A 20416-nucleotide genomic window follows, 5' to 3' on the forward strand; every position below is an offset into this window, starting at 1 on the left:
CTTCGTCTCCTCTTGGCGTCTGAGATAAAGGTCTACATCGGCAAAGCTTCCTCTTTCTAGGCCGGCTTACACCGCAGTTGGGTTACACCGTGTCAAGATGGGGATGTCGCAACAGCATTTTTGTCCCCTTTTGACTGGTGTTCAGTCCCTAAAGGCCAGAGCTACATGTGTCATGTCTCTGCGGTGCCATGGCACTTTGACGTTAGTTAGTTTGTGTAACAACATTAGGCTGTGAATGACTTTCCCTTCATAGTAGAAGTCTTCTTCATTAGTATTTACGTATTAGTAAGTATTAGTATTTAAGTGAGCCATGCATACACACAGTATATCCTCAAATTCTCCAAAAGTAAAGTCTTGAGTATCTCTCTCTTTACAGGAGTTCTGTGTTATTGCCCACAGAAAGTTGCTCAGCATATAAAGATGCAGGCCAAAGACCAGTGGAGTACTGGTAATGGACAACCTGTTTCACCCAGTAGGACAGCAAGATGACAGACTAAGCACTATTATTTTGTTTTTCAAGAGTGTGGTTTCGAGGCTGGTTTATGACCCAGAATTATATGTCTGTTTTTGTAATGCTTCTGTCTTGTTCTCTCTCTGTCTCTCCTTTTGCATCCGTCAGATGTGGAGCAAATGGCCATTGACTGGCTGACAGGAAACTTCTACTTTGTGGATGACGTGGACGACCGGGTGTTCGTCTGCAACAAGAACGGCCAGACATGTGTGACCCTTTTGGACCAAGAGCTGTACAACCCTAAAGGCATCGCCTTGGACCCGGCCATGGGGTCTGTACTTCCCTCCACTCTTCTTGACCTGACGATACCCTCGGTGCCGATTTAGCAACACTTGAGAATGAAAAATGCTGTCTGATCAGACGACATGCTGACAAAGCAGGCAGTCAAAAATCCCAGCCCTTCCTCCAGATAGAAACCTAGACGGATGTTTGTGTACCACATGAACACTTGCATGTCGGCTGTTTCAGGTTCCTGATACTGACGAGCTGGTATCTGATGTAGTTCCCTTTTTCTTAAGAATCACTTCTCTCTTAGGCGTCTCCCAGAAAGCAATTTCAATCCATTTTAACCCCCCCCTCTTCCTTTTTTGCTCCTCTTCCTCTGCTGCAGCAAAGTGTTCTTCACAGACTACGGGTCTACGCCGAGGGTGGAGCGCTGTGACATGGACGGCCAGAACCGCACTAAGCTGGTGGACAGCAAGATCGTCTTCCCCCACGGCATCACACTGGACCTGGTCAACCGGTTGGTGTACTGGGCCGACGCCTACCTGGACTACATTGAAGTGGTGGACTACGAGGGCAAGAACCGACACACCATTATCCAGGGCCTGCTGGTGAGGCTGGAAGAATGGGTGCAACAAAAAAAACTGCACCCAAACATACACAGAAATACAGTCAAGAAAATATAGTTCTGATTGTCGAGCCTTTAAGGCCAAACAGAAATGTCCCCATCGACTTTTCGGTCTTCCCTTCGATAACACAAAACATCTGTTTTCCAAAATGACATAATCATCGATTATATGTCATCATCTTTAGAGGCAGTACTGGTTTCCACTTGTCTCCTGGGTATCAAGTCAAAGAGAGCCCCTCCCCTCCTGGGGAGGAGTCCTTTTTATTGCCTTGATTGATATTACTTAAAGGGTGTGTAATTCTCCTGGCTAGTGCCTCTCTAAACAGATTAGACTGGCCCTAGAAAAGCTTGGCTCAAAATTAAAGTAGAGTAATGGTAATGAAATCAGGACTGCAGCGATGCCGTGTGTGAGAGAGGTGGAGGAGGTGCTACGATCCCGACCCATACATCTTCCTGACATTGGAGAGGAGCTGCCCAGGATAGGCCCTTATAAAGAAAAACCTCTGTAGCAGACAGCATGCAGCCCTGAGTCACGTCTGAGTCTGTCTGTCCAACTATTGTCTGTCAGAGATTTCTTCTCATAGTCATAACAAAATTGGTTTGATAATTTTAGGATTTGTTAGGAAAGTTTAAGAATAAACCAGCTTTCAAGATGCAAATGTTCACATAATCAATATCTCTAAATCCTGTAGTCATGCACCACGAGCTGTTTTACTGAGAACAAACTAAAAAAAACGTTATTATTATCTTGCTGTATTTCAGATCGAGCACCTGTATGGGCTGACTGTATTTGAGAACTACCTGTACGCCACAAACTCAGACGAAGGCAACCTCAACCCCAAGACCAGTGTGATCAGAGTGAACCGCTTCAACAGCTCCGACTTCCAGGTGGTGACACGGGTGGACCGGGGCGCCGCGTTGCACGTGTACCACCAGAGGCGCCAACCTCAAGGTACCCTATTCAAGAAGGCGTGTAGCTTGACTGCTAACTGATCCATGTTAATTGATAACCGATACCATTGCATGATTTGCCCCCCTCTCTCCTGGCTTAGTGCGCAGCAATGCATGTGCCCTGGATCAGTTTGGGAAGGCCGGAGGCTGCTCTGACATATGTCTACTGAGCAACAGCCACAAGACCCGTACGTGCCGCTGTCGCTCCGGATTCAGCCTTGGCAGCGATGGAAAATCTTGCAAGAGTGAGTATAAAGACAGGGACATTTTGTTTTTGGCAGAAGTAATGACAGTTATTCGTTGCAAATATATATTTATATATTTTTTTCTTTTTTCTTCTTCTGCAGAACCAGACCACGAGTTGTTCTTGGTGTACGGTAAGGGTCGTCCTGGCATCATCAGGGGCATGGACATGAACGCTAAGGTGCCTGATGAGTATATGATTCCCATTGAGAACCTGATGAACCCCCGAGCTCTGGATTTCCACGCCACGAGTGAATTCATCTACTTTGCCGATGCCACCAATTACATCATTGGGCGACAGAAGATAGATGGCACTGAGAGAGACACCATACTAAAAGAAGGTAAGAGTAAAGGATTCTTAGGAATATTACTACTCTTCTAGCCAAATCCTGCATTTCAGGCACATTTCATTTTCTTTCCCTTCATATTCATCCTGAATTGGTCCGCTAATAGCTTCTTTTCCTTATTTCAGGTATTCACACTGTAGAGGGGATAGCAGTAGACTGGATGGGAGGTAATCTCTACTGGACAGATGACGGGCCGAAGAAGACTATCAGCGTTGCCAGGCTGGAGAAGGCGTCTCAGACCCGCAAGATTCTCATTGAGGGCAAGATGAGCCACCCTCGAGCAATCGTGGTGGACCCCCAGCATGGGTGAGACACTGCAGGAGAGGGGATTGTTATTTTAATGGGAAATCTTCAAACTTTCCCGTTTCTCGCTGCGTTTCAAACTTCAATTAAAGTTTTCACATAACTTGTAATGTTTGAGAGAGGATGGTCTTAGGGTTTGTTACTTTATGTGATCTACCTGCGCTGTAGATGCTTGTTAAATACATTGGTTGTGTGTGTTTTAGTGTGTGTGGGAGCTGATGAGTTTTCAATAGATTTTTGGATTGTCATTTTTGTGGGAAGATTCTTTCTAATGACATGAAAACTGAAAAGCTTCATGTTGAATGCTGCAGCTCTTATCTCACACAGCTTTTTAAAAGTGCTGATACCTTTTCTTTTCTTTTGTTGTCATCCAGGTGGATGTACTGGACTGATTGGGAGGAGGACCCCACAGAGAGCAACAGGGGGAAGATCAAGAAAGCATGGATGGATGGTTCTCATCACCAAGTGTTCCTGACCAGCAAGACGGTGCTGTGGCCTAATGGCTTGAGTCTGGACATTCCCCAGGGCATCCTGTACTGGGTGGATGCTTACTACGACCGCATTGAGCTGGTTTACCTCAACAACACAGAGCGAAAGGTCGGTGATCCGCAGGGAATGTATTTGGACTGTGCATTTGTGTATTTATAGATGATAACAAAAAAAAAGTCAGTTTGTTGGAATGCAGATTAAATATTTCATAAACACAATCTCTCTCCTGATTCAACAGGTGGTGTATGAGGGGCAGGAGCTTAACCACGCCTTTGGCTTATGTCATTACAAACAATTTCTTTTTTGGAATGAGTACCGCGGTGGCAGTATCTACAAACTGGACCAGGTAACCAAGACGGTCACGCTGCTTCGCAACGAGAGGCCACCCATCTTTGAAATCCGAGTCTACGATGCGCACCAGCAGCAAGGTATATCTCCCATCTACTCATCTAGTCTCCTTCATGACTTGGTAATACATTAATACATGTATAATATTCTACCCGTCTTCTTGTCTTTTCTTACAGGCTCCAACGCATGTCGAGTTAACAACGGTGGCTGCAGCAGTCTCTGCCTCGCTATTCCTGACGGCCGCTCCTGTGGCTGTGCTAACGATCAAATCCTGGACGGCGATAATGTCACCTGCAAAGGTATTTAGCAGCTTAACGGAAGAAAGGTTTCACCAAAGATCAATGAGGAAGGTTAAGGAAAATTCATTACTCAGCGGGAGTTGAGGCCGTTAAAGAAGACTAGGCTGTACTTTCCATTTGCAAGCTATACTATACGCCGTCTTTGCCAAACCTGAAGCGAAGTTTTTAAAAGAACTCCACCAATATGTTTGCTTACTTTAAGAGGAATTAAAGCTCACCGAGTATCCAGAAGACTTTGTTTTGTTTGGTACTGGGCTCTTGTCTCAGTAGCCCATCTGGTTCTCCTCCTAACCCTGATCTCATCTCCAGCCAACCCCTCCTACGTGCCCCCGCCGCAGTGCCAGTCCGGGGAGTTCGCCTGCAAGAACAACCGCTGCATCCAAGAGCGCTGGAAGTGTGACGGGGACAACGATTGTCTGGACAACAGTGACGAGGCCCCTGAGCTCTGCCGTAAGTGTTCTGCGTCATTGTCATGGTTACGCAGCAACACATAGATCAACAAGAAATTCTGTTTAAGGTTGTCCGCTAACGCCAGCCGACAGGGCGCTAACTAGAGTTTCCAAGATTACGTCTTTCCATGCAGCGTAATGTGACTGTGATTCCGCTGGCCAGCTTCCCCCTCAACGGGAGATAGTGAGAACCAGAGGCTCTTATTTGGCTCCGAGGTTCTTCTCTTTTTTGGTTATTTCATTTTAAAGGATGTACTTAAAGAGTGAGATGATTATTTAGCAGACTGTTTAGTACATAAAAAGGAAAGCTTTGATTAATCAGGTAGCTTGGTGTTCAAGAATTGAAATTAGGACATAAGTGCCTTTCTAAAAAAGGAGAGATTTTCAACTCAAAGTACTCAGAGCCCAACAAATAAGTCTGAGAGCCCTGAAAAATTAGTTTTCTCAAGGTCTTTCCCACAACTGGGGAAAAATGAAGCTGCAGCTCAGAACAAACAAACAACATATGGACATTCAGATTTAATGTATACTCATCCGTTCCCTTCCAGACCAGCACACCTGCCCGGCCGACAGATTTAAATGCCAGAACAATCGCTGCATCCCGCTGCGATGGCTGTGTGACGGCGACAACGACTGTGGCAACGATGAAGATGAATCCAACACCACCTGCTCTGGTATTTACAACCCTGGAGGTCTTAGTAGTCTAGAGAAAATTGCACTTTTTCATTCTGCTATTGGTTTATAAGATACAAGTATTGATTTGGCGATTATTCATTTGATCTGCAACTAGACTACTGCAACCGTATTTCAAAGACGGTTATCAATCGTTAGTTTAAATATTAATAGTGTGAAGAAGCATCTATGCTGAGGTCAGGAGAGAAATTAAAACAGAGAAACGCTGAATACAGCTTTGGGCAGAAGGACAAGTTGCAACTGTAGAAGATGAATCTGTTAGTTTTGAGTCAGCTACAAATTTGTGCGATGGACGCCAGCATGAATTTACAAACAGTCGAGGTCTATTGATCTACAGCATCGACCGTAAAGGCCTGGAACACAGCGATGGTCCCTGGCTAACAGCATTTGCTCCTTTTATAAGAACTGTCTCTGATTGGAGATTACACATTTTCCCTTACTTCATTCAGGTAAAGTGAGTGTGTTGCTTTGAGGGTTACAACTATTTAAGTACTTTTTGTAGCAACAGAATATGGGAGATTAGGTTGTCAACATCTTACATAACAGTGATGAGTTATTGCCGGCATTTATTTTATTTTCCACCTTGTTCCCCTACCAGCTCGCACGTGCCCACCCAACCAGTACCCTTGTGCCAGCGGGCGCTGCATCCCGATATCCTGGACATGTGACCTGGATGACGACTGTGGAGACCGCTCTGATGAGCCAGACTCCTGTGGTGGGTTTAACTTGCTTTTCCTCAAGTAGCACATCATGTCGACTGTTCCTGGGTTTATAACTCGTCCTCCCTTGACCTCTCTCTCCAGCCTACCCAACCTGCTTCCCTCTGACTCAGTTCACCTGTGCCAACGGCCGCTGCATCAACATCAACTGGCGCTGTGACAATGGTAATCATCGTCCCCTTCCTTTTACCTTCTGTGGAGCTGCAAGAAACAATCCCGTGACATATTGTGTGTTCTGGCATACAGACAACGACTGTGGGGATAACAGCGATGAAGCGGGCTGCAGCCACTCCTGCTCCAGTGTCCAGTTTAAATGCAACAGCGGCCGCTGCATCCCAGAATACTGGACCTGTGACGGCGACAACGACTGTGGAGACTACAGCGACGAGACTCACGCCAACTGTACCAACCAGGGTAAGGAACAATGACTGGAAAGAGAAAACTGAAATAGCTTTATTTCACAGTGTTGTTTGTAGTTTTGCCAGCTTCTCACCACATGACGGATCATATTTAACTGCCTTTGCATGTTGCTGTTTACAGTTGCAAAGCGGTTGTCACAGTGAAAAGCCGATTGTCCTCTTCCCCCGTTGCGTTTCCTCGGCTCTGCGTGCCCCCGCTTGCCCTCTGGCTTTTACTTATCACTTACAGCAAATCCTCTCCGTCACTCCGTTCAGGATGTGATTATGTTTTGTGGGTTTAATAACAATTAAGCTCTGTCATGGTCTTCTGCAAAATGGCACAGGCTGTTTTGACTCCGCTGCATGATTTCGATTTACATGGTTGGAGCCTGGCTGACTTAGGAGTGAGTGAGTGTGTGTGTGTGTGTGTGTGTGTGTGTGTGTGTGTGTGTGTGTGTGTGTGTGTGTGTGTGTGTGTGTGTGTGTGTGTGTGTGTGCGTGTGCGTGTGCGTGTGTGTGTCCTGCTGTCTGGAAGTCATTAGCTGAAATAAAAAAGCAATACTATCGCCTTCTCCTCCTGTATATAATAGTTCTAAAAGGTCCCTTGCCCATTTCCTGGTTCAGCCTCGCCAAAAACTGACCTTTTTGTCTGAGTGTCTTTAATCTGCCTGTGACATCAGTCAGTGAGGTGTGTGTCATTGCTGTTTGACTTGGCTCCATGTCAGCTCGTTAACACGGCTTCCCAGCATACCTACACATTAACTAACGACTGGAATCGCCTATTCTCCGTTTCCTCCATCGTTGGCTGAGTGCGTGTGGTCTGTGCAAGCGTTGCCTGCTGGTTGTGATACCTAGTTGAGTTATTTTTCAGTTGCCGACTTCTACTGGTATTTTATTGCTCCTTGACTTTGCTAAACGGCACACTCCATCTTTTATCTGTTGGCTAACCATCACACTTTGTCTCGCCGTGTTTCTCCCCAGCCACCCGTCCTCCAGGCGGCTGCCATGTCGACGAGTTCCAGTGTCGGATGGACAGCCTGTGCATCCCCATGCGCTGGCGCTGCGACGGCGACACGGACTGCATGGACCTGAGTGATGAGAATAACTGCGAGGGCGTGACCCACATGTGTGACCCGGCAGTCAAGTTTAGCTGCAGGGACTCTGGTGAGGATGCTTTTAGCTGGCTTAAGCACCAGATGTTAAGGGCGATGAACCGTTTTACAGTGTCGTTAGTGCAGATATGGTTTTATTCTCTGACAGATGAGGGGCTATAAATGAAAGAATAAGCGCCTGGTCACCCCTAAAACTAGCTGCTGAAATTATTATTCTCCATGCAGCTGGTTTAATATGTGGCAAACTGGATGCCAAAAGTAAAGATATGGCAACTTCACATTCGGCAAGCAGAATTATCTATAATTGGATGGTTCAAGTTTCCTCCATTCTCTTAAAGGTCAGCACTAGATGATTTTCAATCGGTCAATGGCTTGAATTTGCATATCGGTCCACCAGCTCTCTTTGCCTTTCTGAGCAAATCCACTGATTGCAGTAATTTCATTGGAATGGAATTCTTTTTTGATATAATTGCTGGTTTGACCAACTCCTGAAACTTGTTTAAAAACTGATCACCATGAATATATTAAGATAAAAGTCTCTGATGATGATTATTTGGTTGCCTCGACAGCTCGCTGCATTAGTAAAGCTTGGGTGTGTGACGGCGACAGTGACTGTGAGGACAACTCGGACGAGGACAACTGCGAGGCGTTGGTGTGCAAGTTGTCTCACCACATGTGTGCTACCAACGACTCCATCTGTCTGCCTGCTGAGAAGCTGTGTGACGGCACTGACGACTGTCCCGACGGCTCAGACGAGAAACTTTGTGGTAAAATTTTACACGAACAGCAACATAAAATATGTTTAGTACCTGTTTTTGTTGACGCTCCACATTGATGTTAAAAACAAATTAAACAGAACAAGCATCTCTCCTGTTTCAGATACATTGCAACTCATTCCAAATCTGTTTCTTCCCCTGCAGACTTGTGCTCGCTGGACAACGGTGGCTGCAGCCACAACTGCAGCATCATTCCTGGGGAGGGCTTCATGTGCTCGTGCCCCCTGGGCATGGAGCTGGGGGCCGACAACAAGACCTGCCAAATCCAGAGCTTTTGCGCCAAACACCTCAAGTGTAGCCAGAAGTGCGAGCAGGAGAAATCCAGCGTCAAGTGCTCCTGCTATGAAGGCTGGGAGCTGGAGTCTGACATGGAGAGCTGCAAAAGCACTGGTAAGGTAAAACAGGGCATTTTTGGCATTAAGAACTTATTTACACCTATAAAATATCTCTTTTTAGGCTTCAAATTGACATCACGTGCCTCTCTTTGTGCTGAAGAGGCTCCACAATACTGCTATATGTATATACACTATTTAATGCATCATTCCAGAGGCACAAATGGAGGGGGAGACATTGCAGAGACCGCTGTGGCAGGATTTTGTGAATCTGGACTTTGAGATGAGACACTAACACTTTTCTGGGTGAAACGTCTTTGCCCTTAGATCCCTTCAAGCCTTTCATCATCTTCTCCAACCGCCACGAGATCAGAAGGATTGAGCTTCACAAAGGGGAGTTCAGTGTGCTGGTCCCAGGCCTGAGGAACACCATCGCCTTGGACTTCCACCTCAACCAGAGCACCCTGTACTGGACGGATGTTGTGGAGGACAAGATCTACCGTGGGAAACTGTCTGATAACGGGGGTGAGCCTGACGCAGCTTTTGTTAAGCAGAAAGATAGATGAGGGCGGGGGGAATGATTCTCCACTTAGAAAAGTCTCATTTGCAAGTACATTTTTTTCGGTGTCATCTTTTTGGAAGCAGAATAAAAATAGTTAAGTGGATTGTTCTTGAGATTGCAAACCTATTTGTGCTCATGACTGAGCATTTTCTCACACAAAACTAACTTCCGCTGAGCACTCTGTAATTTCTCAGAGCCAAATGTTTTTAAAAAGAGTTTGTGGTCAGTAGCGGCAGTCTGTGACCCTGAAAAAATAGCCAGGTCGTGGTCGGCCTTTCCTGCTCCAAAACCCCAGGTCTCCTTGCCAATCAAGGTTGTGTTCCCAGCACAGCACTTAGGGGGCACATGGTCGGCTTTGTCTCTTCCCATTTGTCTCAGTACTCGATGTGCGTGACTGCAGCCAGAAAACTGATGTAGCGTAGGAGGCACAATGCACTGCAGCTCCAGTTCCCAGCCCTCGGACTTCACGGTGAAAACGGGACTCCCGAGCAGAGACATTGTGACCAACATAGATCAGCTCCCGCTGCTTGTTATTGATGCCTTTTTAAGAATCTCTTGCGTTGCTGGCATACACTGTGTGTTACACACAGCTTCACAGAGACACCCCGACTCGCACATACAAGGTGGCCATAACTCCGGCATTCCTTTAACTGTGAAGGCCTATCATTCACCCTCTAATTACTACTGGAAGGCCTTGTGAAGAACTTGTCTGATTGCTCTCAGCCAGAGATGATCACACATTTTTGGTGTGCGCTTAGTCTGCATGTCACTGCCGTTTCTGGAAAAGATTAAAAAGAGTGGGAGATCGGGTGTTGGGTGTTTGTTTTGTTAGAGCTGGGGCTGTGGGGTTGGGAAGATAGTGCTGGTCAGAGCCATACTGACAAAACCAGCAGCAGTGCATGCCATTCACAGATTCCTTATGACTCCAGACTTCTAAATAATTCATTGTTGGTCAGGGCTTTTCTTTTCTTTTCTAATAAACCGTATGTGCTATCTGGAGATTTTCTCCCCTTGGTGTTACTGACATCACCTCTAACATTCAGATGCTATAAAAGGTCTCTTTTTCAGCTTACTATTCAGTCGTCAAATGCAAGTAAATGAACACGGTGCTTGTTCTAAGTCCCTCTTTTCTCTGTGTGTCCCATCCAGCTCTGACCAGTTTTGAGGTGGTGATCCAGTACGGACTGGCTACTCCAGAGGGCCTGGCTGTGGACTGGATAGCAGGAAACATCTACTGGGTGGAGAGCAATCTGGACCAGATAGAGGTAGCCAAACTGGACGGGACCATGAGAACCACCCTGCTGGCTGGGGAGGTAGAGCACCCAAGGGCCATTGCCTTAGACCCCCGCGATGGGTAAGAAGCTCGGATCTAGGGATTCGGAACCTATAAATCAAAATATGGGACGTTGTCCGCTGTATTTTCTGTAATTTAGACTGACATATTCTCACATGGAAACCCCTCCTCACATAGATGTATTTTCTGTTGGCAGTATTCTGTTTTGGACAGACTGGGATGCCAGTCTGCCCAGGATCGAGGCGGCATCTATGAGCGGTGAAGGCAGACGCACCATCCACAGGGAGACGGGCAGCGGCGGCTGGCCCAACGGTCTCACTGTGGACTACATGGAAAGACGCATTGTCTGGATTGATGCAAGGTAGCATTTGCCACTCGTCTTTAAATATACAGAGTTCTGTCATTGAGCTGCATCCACCCACTCATGAGATTACCCACCGGCTCTGTCTTTTGTTTGTTTTTTTGCTCGTCGTTATTATTTTTTTTAATATCCATGCAGATGTGCTTTGCTTATGCAAAATGACTTATCTAGTTACATGAGCAACATGCGTACAGTTCCGCTGATGCGCACATTATGTAAAGGTTAACATTGTCTGCCTTAATCCTCCTCCAGGTCAGATGCTATCTACTCTGCTATGTACGACGGTTCTGGGCTGATTGAAGTGTTGCGGGGTCATGAGTATTTGTCCCACCCCTTTGCTGTCACCATGTACGGAGGCGAGGTCTACTGGACCGACTGGAGGACTAACACTCTGGCCAAAGCCAACAAATGGACAGGGCACAACGTCACCGTAGTCCAGCGCACCAACACACAGCCCTTCGATTTGCAGGTCTATCACCCGTCCAGACAACCTCAGGGTAGGTTGCACGGACGTCACGTGTGCATAAACACATACTCAGAGAGAGAGAGACTGACCACATCTCAGATTCACTTCTGCCTGCGGGCTTTAACTCAAACGAGAACAGTGACAAGCTCACAGTTCATTGCTGACCACGTTGATTCACGATTCCTATTTTCCAAAGACGGCTGACCTATAGGAGCTGTGAGATGCGTTATCTCCTTACACTGGCATCCAAAAAAAGAAAAAGATTTTCAGATATTCTGTCATACTGAACCGTCACCTTGATGTTTATTATCCAGTGGACCCCAGGGCTGTGTGGACAGCAGAGAGGCATTATGTCCTGTAATAGCAGGCAGGAAAGGGAGACCTTGTAGGATTGCTGATTGACAGCTGCATGCTGCTGCTACCCATGACAGTGATGAGGCAACAAATTGGGTTGACAGGCCTGGAAGACGTGGGCTGTTGTCTTTTCCTCACCACGTTTCCTTGATCTCTGCTGCAAGGAATCGTGGAACAGCATTATCTCCTTTTCTTTCATAAGAATGGTCCACTGTACACTAGGAGGCAAGAAAGGAAGCATTAAAGCACCTTTCCTTAGCTTTTAGAGATTTTGACCAGCTCTTATTATGGCTGCAACTTAGATACTTCTGAGTAATTTTATCCAGTTAGGAGCCTTCCTAAGCAAAAACAGACTATCCAACCCCAGCCAATGTCTTTTTCTGCACTCTCTCTTTCCTTTGATTGTGGCTATGAAATTGCATCTCTCATTAAACCTTTGACTCAGTCTGATACTGGCATGTAAAAACTTATTTTGTGAATTTTCTGGAGATACTCTGCCATCTGCAACATAGTGTGAGCCCTAAAGCAAACACCCCATTTCACCACAGCTTTTTATTTCCTTCTATCAGCTCCTAATCCGTGTGCCACCAGTGATGGTAAAGGCCCGTGCTCCCACCTCTGTCTCATCAACTTCAACCAGACCTTCTCCTGTGCCTGCCCTCACCTCATGAAGCTACAGCCTGACAAACGCACATGCAAAGGTAATGACAAATACTGTTACTCACAAACTCCAATAGACCTCCTACATTCTCACCTTTTAATATAAACAAAGAACTCGGACCGAGTGTGTGGATGTAACGCTGTCATGTAAGATCCATGTCACGAAGGAGCCAGGAATCTTCCCTCGGTACGGTCACCACAGCTACACATGAACATGACGTCAGTGTCATTCACTGTCATCTCTTATGACAGAAGATCTAATTACTTCTCCTCTGTTTGTGCCACGTGGCCGCCTTCACTCTCATTTGCATTTTATTTCATATAAAAGACGACAACAAGGAATGTGCCTGAGGGCTTAATTTATTGCTGTGTGATTTCATGAGCGGGTCTCAGTTTTGAGGGCCGGCTGTGGGAGACCGTGTGACCGTCTAAAAATGAAGCATTCTACAGAGAAATCCTCATCCCAGCCGTGTAGATTTAAGGATAATTGGATTAGAGGGCGTCCGATGCATTCGCCATCAACACAGGAGTTTTCATGGAGCTTTTCAGTCTCGTCCCAAACTGAACTTGGACACATTCAACAGTTAAACTTGTTTAAGCTGCATGAGTGTCTGACTGAGAGGGAGTGTGTTGTTATCCCCACCTCCCATCTCTCAGGAGGTTATGGAGCCTCGACATGGGCAACATGTTCCCGTCTGGTCAGTTTGACCCTCTTCATCTTCTTGTCTCCTGGGATCCAGCTTGCTCCCCCCTTTGATTGTGTGGCCTTGTGTGACTAAACGTGTAATTACTTAGAATATAGACGGGACAAACCTCTTTGTTGATAACACCGGATTTTTTTTTTTCTTTTCCTCCCAGAATCCCGGAAGTTCCTGCTATACGCTCGTCAGATCGAGATCCGGGGCGTAGATATCGACAACCCCTACTACAACTACATCATCTCCTTCACCGTGCCCGACATAGACAACGTGACCGTGGTGGACTACGACGCCGTGGAGCATCGCATCTACTGGTCCGATGTTCGAACGCAGACAATCAAGAGAGCTTTTATTAATGGCACAGGGGTGGAGACGGTTGTGTCTGCTGGTGAGAACGATTGCAGACATATTTGACTGAAAAATGTTTGTTTTAATTTCAGTTTATAGTCTAAAAATAAGCCCTAATCTTTTCCCATTGTGGTTCTATCATTTCCCAGACCTTCCTAATGCTCACGGGTTGGCGGTGGACTGGGTGTCCAGAAACCTCTTCTGGACCAGCTATGATGCTAACAAGAAGCAGATCAATGTGGCCAGACTGGATGGATCTTTCAAGAATGCTGTCATCCAAGGCTTAGACAAGCCCCACTGTCTGGTGGTGCATCCTCTGCTGGGGTGAGTGTCTCCAGTTAGTTAAGGCTGCATTCAGATCAAGGTGTGAACTCGCTCTTTTTCTCTTCTCCATTTTCACTCAACGACCAAGTCTGTATTTACAGTAATATTAGAAGTATTTTCCTTTTTGTAATTTACTTTACTACCCTGGCTGTCTCTGTTCACCTGGCCTACTGGTGTTTCCTCATTAGATACTCCTGCTACTGCAATGCTTCTTTTGTAAAGCATTGCTCTTGACCAGAAAATACAGTTTAGCCCATCTTCATGTCTCATAACACAAATCTCTTTCACCAGGAAGCTGTACTGGACGGATGGTGACAACATAAGCATGGCTAACATGGATGGTAGCAACAGCACCCTCATTTTCACTGATCAAAAAGGACCAGTAGGTGAGCAGATGTACCCCTACTGTGAAATCATACTGGATGTTCATTTAATTCTGCATTTAACACCATTTAAGCATATTGAACAGCACATATTAAGCATACAAGGGGTGTATATGTATCAAAGTGTTATACAATGGTCCTTTTCTCCACTCAGGCCTGTCTATTGACTATGAAAAAGAGCAGCTGTACTGGATCAGCTCAGGAAACAGCACCATTAACCGCTGTCAGCTGGATGGAAGTAAACTGGAGATCCTGGAAGGTGTTAAAGGCAAACTTACCAAAGCTACCGCACTCGCTATTATGGGTAAGTTGAAAAAGATGATACTTTTTTTATCCGAATATTGATAGTTATATATTTGCCCACTGCTTGTTTGCTCAGAAATTGCTAGCTCGTGTTATTGGGATAACATTCAAATACATGAATCAATTTTGCACTCTGTAGGAGACAAGATGTGGTGGGCAGACCAGGGAACTGACCAGATAGGAACATGTGACAAGGAGGACGGAGGAAACTGGAAGGTTTTGCGAAACAACACCTCCCCTATGATGCACATGAGGATCTATGATGAGGATGTGCAGAAAGGTAAGACATATCACTTATAGGGACATTTTTACTGCTTGTGGTTTTTGTCAGTAATGAGTCAAAAAGTAATCATACATCATAATCCTACAGAGGTGGAAACAGGGGCAAAAGGGTAATTGCAATGGGCCCTAATGCACCATTATGACGGATCCTAGTGACTTACTTCCTGCTTTATGTATGCAGATTTTTTTTTAAATTAGATAAAGTATATCATGTTGTCTCATCACATGATGTATAAATAGATATTTGAGACTTCACACTGGACAATGACAATGTATTTATTACCCAGTAATCATTTAACAAGGTAAAATAAGAAATTATGAATTTAATTGAATAGTTTTCATAGGCATCTAATTTTGTTATATATTGCTACTGACTATTTTTTAGAAATAAATAAATCATGACATGTAGGGCATATATAGCAAATGGCTTCTCTGAACACATGTATTTCTGAGGCAGTAATCTGAATCACAGGGCCCGTTTGCCCCGTGCTCTCTATAGCCCTCTTACCCCACAGGCCCCAGTGCAACCACACTGCCTGCACTGTCTGTATCTACACCCCTGGTTGGAAAGTCAATTCAGATTAAATCCACCCGAGTCTCATTTTTTTTCAGTGGTTGCAAAAAGTCACCATATAAATGCTCCATTCAGTAAAACTAGAAAAGAAAACTATGTTTATTTTCTCCTTTTACTGTAGCGGGTATCAACCTGTGCAGCAATAACAATGGAGACTGCTCCCAGCTGTGTCTCCCCACCTCCCCAACAAGCAGGGCCTGCATGTGCACTGCTGGATACAGCCTCAAGACGGGACAGCAGTCCTGTGAAGGTGAGACGCCGCTTCACGGCTACAGGCGCACACGCAGTAGGAATGCAGTGAGCCCTTAGAAACAAAAATGTGTTGTCTTGTCTCTGAGCAGGCATGGGCTCCTTCCTGCTTTACTCTGTCCACGAGGGCATCAGAGGAATTCCACTCGACCCTGCAGACAAATCTGACGCCTTGGTGCCAGTGTCTGGCACTTCTCTGGCCGTCGGCATCGACTTCTACGCTGGTGAGTGACTCTGAGGGACGTTGGTGACTAGAGGGCTTTGCTTGAGAGACATTTTAAAGCTGTCATTATCTCAGTGGTGAGTATTTAGAGGATGACACAATAGGCCTCTTCGTTTTCAGAGAATGACACCATCTACTGGGTGGACATGGGCCTGAGCACCATCAGCAGGGCCAAGAGAGATCAGACATGGAGAGAAGATGTGATCACCAACGGCATTGGCAGGGTGGAGGGCATCACGGTCGACTGGATAGCAGGTCTTGTCTTTGCAGATTTGAAATCCTATTTATATTCACTTATTCTACAAAGGACCTCATAGCTTATTTGCATCCCTGTTCTTTTCTAGGAAATATTTATTGGACTGACCAGGGCTTTGATGTGATCGAGGTGGCCAGGCTGAATGGCTCCTTCCGCTATGTAGTCATTTCCCAGGGTCTGGACAAGCCCAGAGCCATCACGGTTCACCCAGTTAAAGGGTAGGTCTCCCTTCAGGTGTTTGCAATGGTGAAACTACTACTACTTGATTTCTAATCTCCCTAAAATGCATGTTTAAATCATCCCACGTGTCCCTGGTTGCAGGTATCTGTTCTGGACTGAGTGGGGTCAGTACCCTCGTATAGAGCGCTCGAGGTTGGACGGCTCCCAGAGGTTGGTCCTGGTCAATGCCAGCATCAGTTGGCCCAATGGGATCTCCATCGACTATGAGGTGCGGCCATGAGTCCTGGAACTCTATACAAACAGCACAGTCATGGCTAGAATTAGAGAGATCTCAAAAATGTCTTTTGTGCAGTGTAACACATTTCTAATGCCATAAATCATAGAAAAGAAAATACAAATTGAATTTGTTTTATTGTTTACTTTACAAAAAAATGCCCAGAAGTGTTAGCAATATTGGCGAAAGAAAATAGGGGCTATACATATTCTATACTCTTTTCATTTTCACAACCTTTATTGGTGAGTTGAGTCAATCATGGCTACCCAATCGAGATGAGGAGCTCATCTTTTTGGCGAAATCTTAAACGAGAGATTTTAATGAATTATCACTATTTAAAACTTAGATTTGGTTATTTTTCCTGAGCGTTCATCATACATGATTCGTTCAAGATAAGTAGACTTATTTTCTTTTCTTTAAAATCACACATAAATGATCCAGTATTATATTTGCTGTAGTGAACAGGCTAAAAGGAGCATTAGAATTATTTCTATGACGTCAGATGTGTTTATGAATTAACAGGGCGTCAGCAAGCCAGTCTCCCTAGTTCCTTTATGGTTTGATTCCCATTTCAGCTTCCCTTAAAAAACAGCACTCTAATGTTGGTATGTTATTTCTGCTTTGTCTCTGCAGGGGGGAATGCTGTACTGGTGTGATGCCAGGACGGACAAGATTGAGCGTATCAACCTGGAGACGGGAGAGAACAGGGAGCTGGTGCTGGCTAACAACAACATGGACATGTTCGCTGTGTCTGTCTTTGAGGAATTCATCTATTGGAGCGACAGGTCAGTTCAAAGGTTAAGTCATTTGTTTGTCTGTTTTTCCATGCTCTGTTATCTGGCCGTACCTGTGGATGCATGTTTGATTTATGTGGAAGATTTTATATTGTGTTGTTGCCATTCAGGACTCATGCCAATGGCTCCATTAAGAGAGGCAGCAAAGACAACGCTACAGATGCAGTGCAGCTGAGGACTGGCATTGGTGTGCAGCTGAAAGACATCAAAGTGTTTAACAGGGCCAGGCAGCAAGGTAGGAACACACACAAAACACACTAAACTTAACCAAAAACCCGGAAAAAATAGCTTTTATGATAGAAAGTCTGGCAAGTATGTCCTCGAGAACAAAGGCCTGTCTTGAGTTATTCCCCACATGCATGCAAAAACGAGACAAACACAGTCATAAAAACTTTTACCACCCAAATGAATCCTTCTCCCTCCCAAGGAATCGATGTCATTGAAATCGCTTTTAACAAAGCTCATTATTTGCTTCACCAACGCACCTCGTAAACATGTCACACTCTCGCCAGGCACCAACGTCTGCAAAGACAACAACGGAGGCTGTGAACAGCTGTGTCTGTTCCGTGGCAACGGGCAGCGCACCTGCGCCTGCGCCCACGGCATGCTGGGGGAGGACAACCGCGTTTGCCGCGACTACGACGGCTACCTGCTGTACTCGGAGCGCACCATCCTGAAGAGCATCCACCTGTCGGACGAGACCAACCTCAACGCGCCGATAAAGCCGTTCGAGGACCCCGACCACATGAAGAACGTCATCGCCCTCAGCTACGACTATCATGGCGGCGGGGAGAAGGGGGCCAACCGCATCTTCTTCAGTGACATCCACTTCGGCAACATCCAGCAGATCAACGACGACGGCACGGACCGCAAGATCGTGGTGGACAGTAAGTGTAGTTATTTCCAACGCAGGAAATCCCTTCATCAAAACCTTTCCTTCCTCTCTGTCTGTCCACATATGATTGTGGTGCCTTGTGCTACCATTCCTTTCATCCCTGGCATTAATAATTGAATGTTGTCCCTCGGCTCCTCGACACTGTAAACAGCCATCATCGCACATTTTGACATCACAAGCACCCAGAAGGATCCGCTGTATTTACACACAGCTGCAGCTTCTCAACTAGAGGAGATTGATATCACTTAGGCTGCCACTCGAAGAAGAACACACACACACACACACACACACACACACACACACACACACACAACACACACACACACACACACACACACACACACACACACACACTGTGCCTTTTGCTTGTTTGAACACTGAAGTGTCTTTTAAATCCTGCTCTCTTTAAATGATTCAAGAGAAGGTTGTTGAACTCCATCCAGAAATGCATTACATTTAAAAGCCCTGGACCTAAATCTTTTAGCCGGCACTTCCCAAGTCGTGAATTCTGAGTAGGAAAGGCAGGAAAACAGTACAGCACATTGGGTTAGTATGTTTATTGACGTTGTTGTGAACAAATTGCGATAATTATTTAGTTTAGCTAGCTTTTCCACATCAGTTTTTCATCCACAAAGTACACATTTTATTCCAGAATGAGAATTGAATACATTAATATGAAATATTTCCAGACAGTGACATTTAAATACTGTATATAGACATATAGTATATGTAGATAGATACATAGCAAGTGAGTAATGACGTAACAGTGTTTTCATTCTGGCCAAAGAGTCAGTTTTGGCCCCTTTCTGAAGTCGTGTCCAGCTCAAAGGGCTGAACCATGTCCCTGCCCATCACATCAGGGCAGCCAATCAGACAACTCTTGCACCACGACCAGCGCTCTCTCCCCAGCTCCAGTAAGTCTCGTCTAAACTTCTGAGACATGAACACATATAGTATGGGGTTCACCACGGCAACGGAGGATGCCAGCAGTCTGGCCAGGATGGCGATGGTATTGTAGCCAGGTGAGCCCATTATGCTTCCTCCGATGAAGGAGAACATGAGGGCATAGGAGGGCAGCCAGAGGAGAGTGAAGACCAGGACCAGGAGGGCTGACGTGTGAGTGACCTGGCTCTGGTAGCGTTCCAGCTGGGGGGCGTTCCCCAGCAGCCTCGTATGTCGCAGAAAACAGTAGATCTTGGCGTACATCAGCACAATGATGCCCAGCGGTAGAGCGAAGCCGAACAGGAAGAGGGCGATGCTGTAGACCAGCTGGCTGAAGTCGGACAGGAAGGCAAAGCAGTACACGGCGCTGGAGGCGGTGACTGTGCGGAAGGCGAACTGCGGCGCCGCCAGGGCCGAGGCCGGGACCCAGAGCAGGGCCACCGTCAGCTTAATGCGTCGGTGCATTCTCGAACGGTACGCCCAAGCGGGGTGCACCACCGTGAGGTAACGCGTCACGGCCAGAGCCGCCAGGGTGAAGACCGACGCAGCGGAGCAGGCCACGCCCAGGAAGCTGATGGCCTTGCACAGGAAGCTGCCGAAAGGCCAGAACCCCAGGGTGATGGCGGTGGTGTGGAAAGGCAGGCAGAGCAGCAGCAGCAGGTCGGCAGCACTCAGGGCCAGCAGCAGGGTGTCTGTTCCATGGGGGGGCTGACCCCCTTTCCTCCTCCTGCCCGTCAGAATGGTGATGACCAGGGTTTGACCCACCAGGCCAGTCACCAGAATGAGTCCATCCAGGATGGGCACAAAGGCCTTAATCATGGTATCATCCGCCCTGTCCATTTGGCCAAGGCGGCTGCTGTTTACTCGCTGCCCCAAAGTCTCCATGCAGTCACAATGAGTAATTAATCTAATGGCTTGTTAATATAGTGTCTGGACAAAGCATCCGTTGGCTCCGGTTCATGTCTTAAATGGTATTAGTCGCAGGTATGACCACACTCCATTAAGACAGCTATTACTCTCATGATGATGGCACTCAGCTACGCAGTGGAAAGAGCGCCGCTCAGTTGACTTTTTCTTCTTCTTTTACATTACATAATAACATCTATGGAAAGAATATATTCCAGATGAGTGGAATTCTAAATTTGACCTGCAAAAAAACTACAGTCCATCATCT

General features: G+C 46.2%; 2 protein-coding genes across 5 annotated transcripts in view; one reads left to right on the top strand and one right to left on the bottom strand.

Moving 5' to 3' along the window:
• Positions 1–20416, top strand: part of lrp1ab (low density lipoprotein receptor-related protein 1Ab) — a 75641-nt gene that overhangs the window by 34970 nt on the left and 20255 nt on the right. For 2 of the 4 annotated variants that reach the window (XM_084015033.1, XM_084015031.1), the window contains exons 7-41: positions 620–782; positions 1122–1344; positions 2124–2313; positions 2414–2557; positions 2660–2896; positions 3028–3208; positions 3580–3802; positions 3933–4122; positions 4219–4341; positions 4651–4791; positions 5339–5464; positions 6082–6198; positions 6287–6367; positions 6449–6616; positions 7582–7764; positions 8282–8479; positions 8633–8878; positions 9148–9345; positions 10532–10736; positions 10873–11037; positions 11290–11534; positions 12427–12558; positions 13376–13603; positions 13713–13887; positions 14179–14273; positions 14425–14574; positions 14713–14853; positions 15551–15679; positions 15771–15902; positions 16022–16156; positions 16246–16375; positions 16479–16605; positions 17245–17396; positions 17516–17640; positions 17918–18292. In XM_084015033.1, coding sequence (XP_083871159.1) covers positions 620–782; positions 1122–1344; positions 2124–2313; positions 2414–2557; positions 2660–2896; positions 3028–3208; positions 3580–3802; positions 3933–4122; positions 4219–4341; positions 4651–4791; positions 5339–5464; positions 6082–6198; positions 6287–6367; positions 6449–6616; positions 7582–7764; positions 8282–8479; positions 8633–8878; positions 9148–9345; positions 10532–10736; positions 10873–11037; positions 11290–11534; positions 12427–12558; positions 13376–13603; positions 13713–13887; positions 14179–14273; positions 14425–14574; positions 14713–14853; positions 15551–15679; positions 15771–15902; positions 16022–16156; positions 16246–16375; positions 16479–16605; positions 17245–17396; positions 17516–17640; positions 17918–18292 — 5973 coding nt within the window. Of the gene's footprint in view, positions 1–619; positions 783–1121; positions 1345–2123; positions 2314–2413; positions 2558–2659; positions 2897–3027; positions 3209–3579; positions 3803–3932; positions 4123–4218; positions 4342–4650; positions 4792–5338; positions 5465–6081; positions 6199–6286; positions 6617–7581; positions 7765–8281; positions 8480–8632; positions 8879–9147; positions 9346–10531; positions 10737–10872; positions 11038–11289; positions 11535–12426; positions 12559–13375; positions 13604–13712; positions 13888–14178; positions 14274–14424; positions 14575–14712; positions 14854–15550; positions 15680–15770; positions 15903–16021; positions 16157–16245; positions 16376–16478; positions 16606–17244; positions 17397–17515; positions 17641–17917; positions 18293–20416 lie in introns of all 4 variants that reach the window. The other 2 variants (XM_084015032.1, XM_084015030.1) reach the window with 1 other exon arrangement.
• On the bottom strand, positions 19090–20127 carry LOC311016986 (galanin receptor type 1; the record flags this gene model as incomplete). The annotated part of the gene is made up of 1 exon (XM_084015052.1): positions 19090–20127. The coding sequence occupies one exon, from the start codon at positions 20125–20127 to the stop codon at positions 19090–19092; it is 1038 nt and encodes a 345-aa protein (XP_083871178.1).

The sequence above is a fragment of the Eutrigla gurnardus genome, assembly GCF_963514095.1.
Source record: "Eutrigla gurnardus genome assembly, chromosome: 8".
NCBI lineage: Eukaryota > Metazoa > Chordata > Actinopteri > Perciformes > Triglidae > Eutrigla > Eutrigla gurnardus.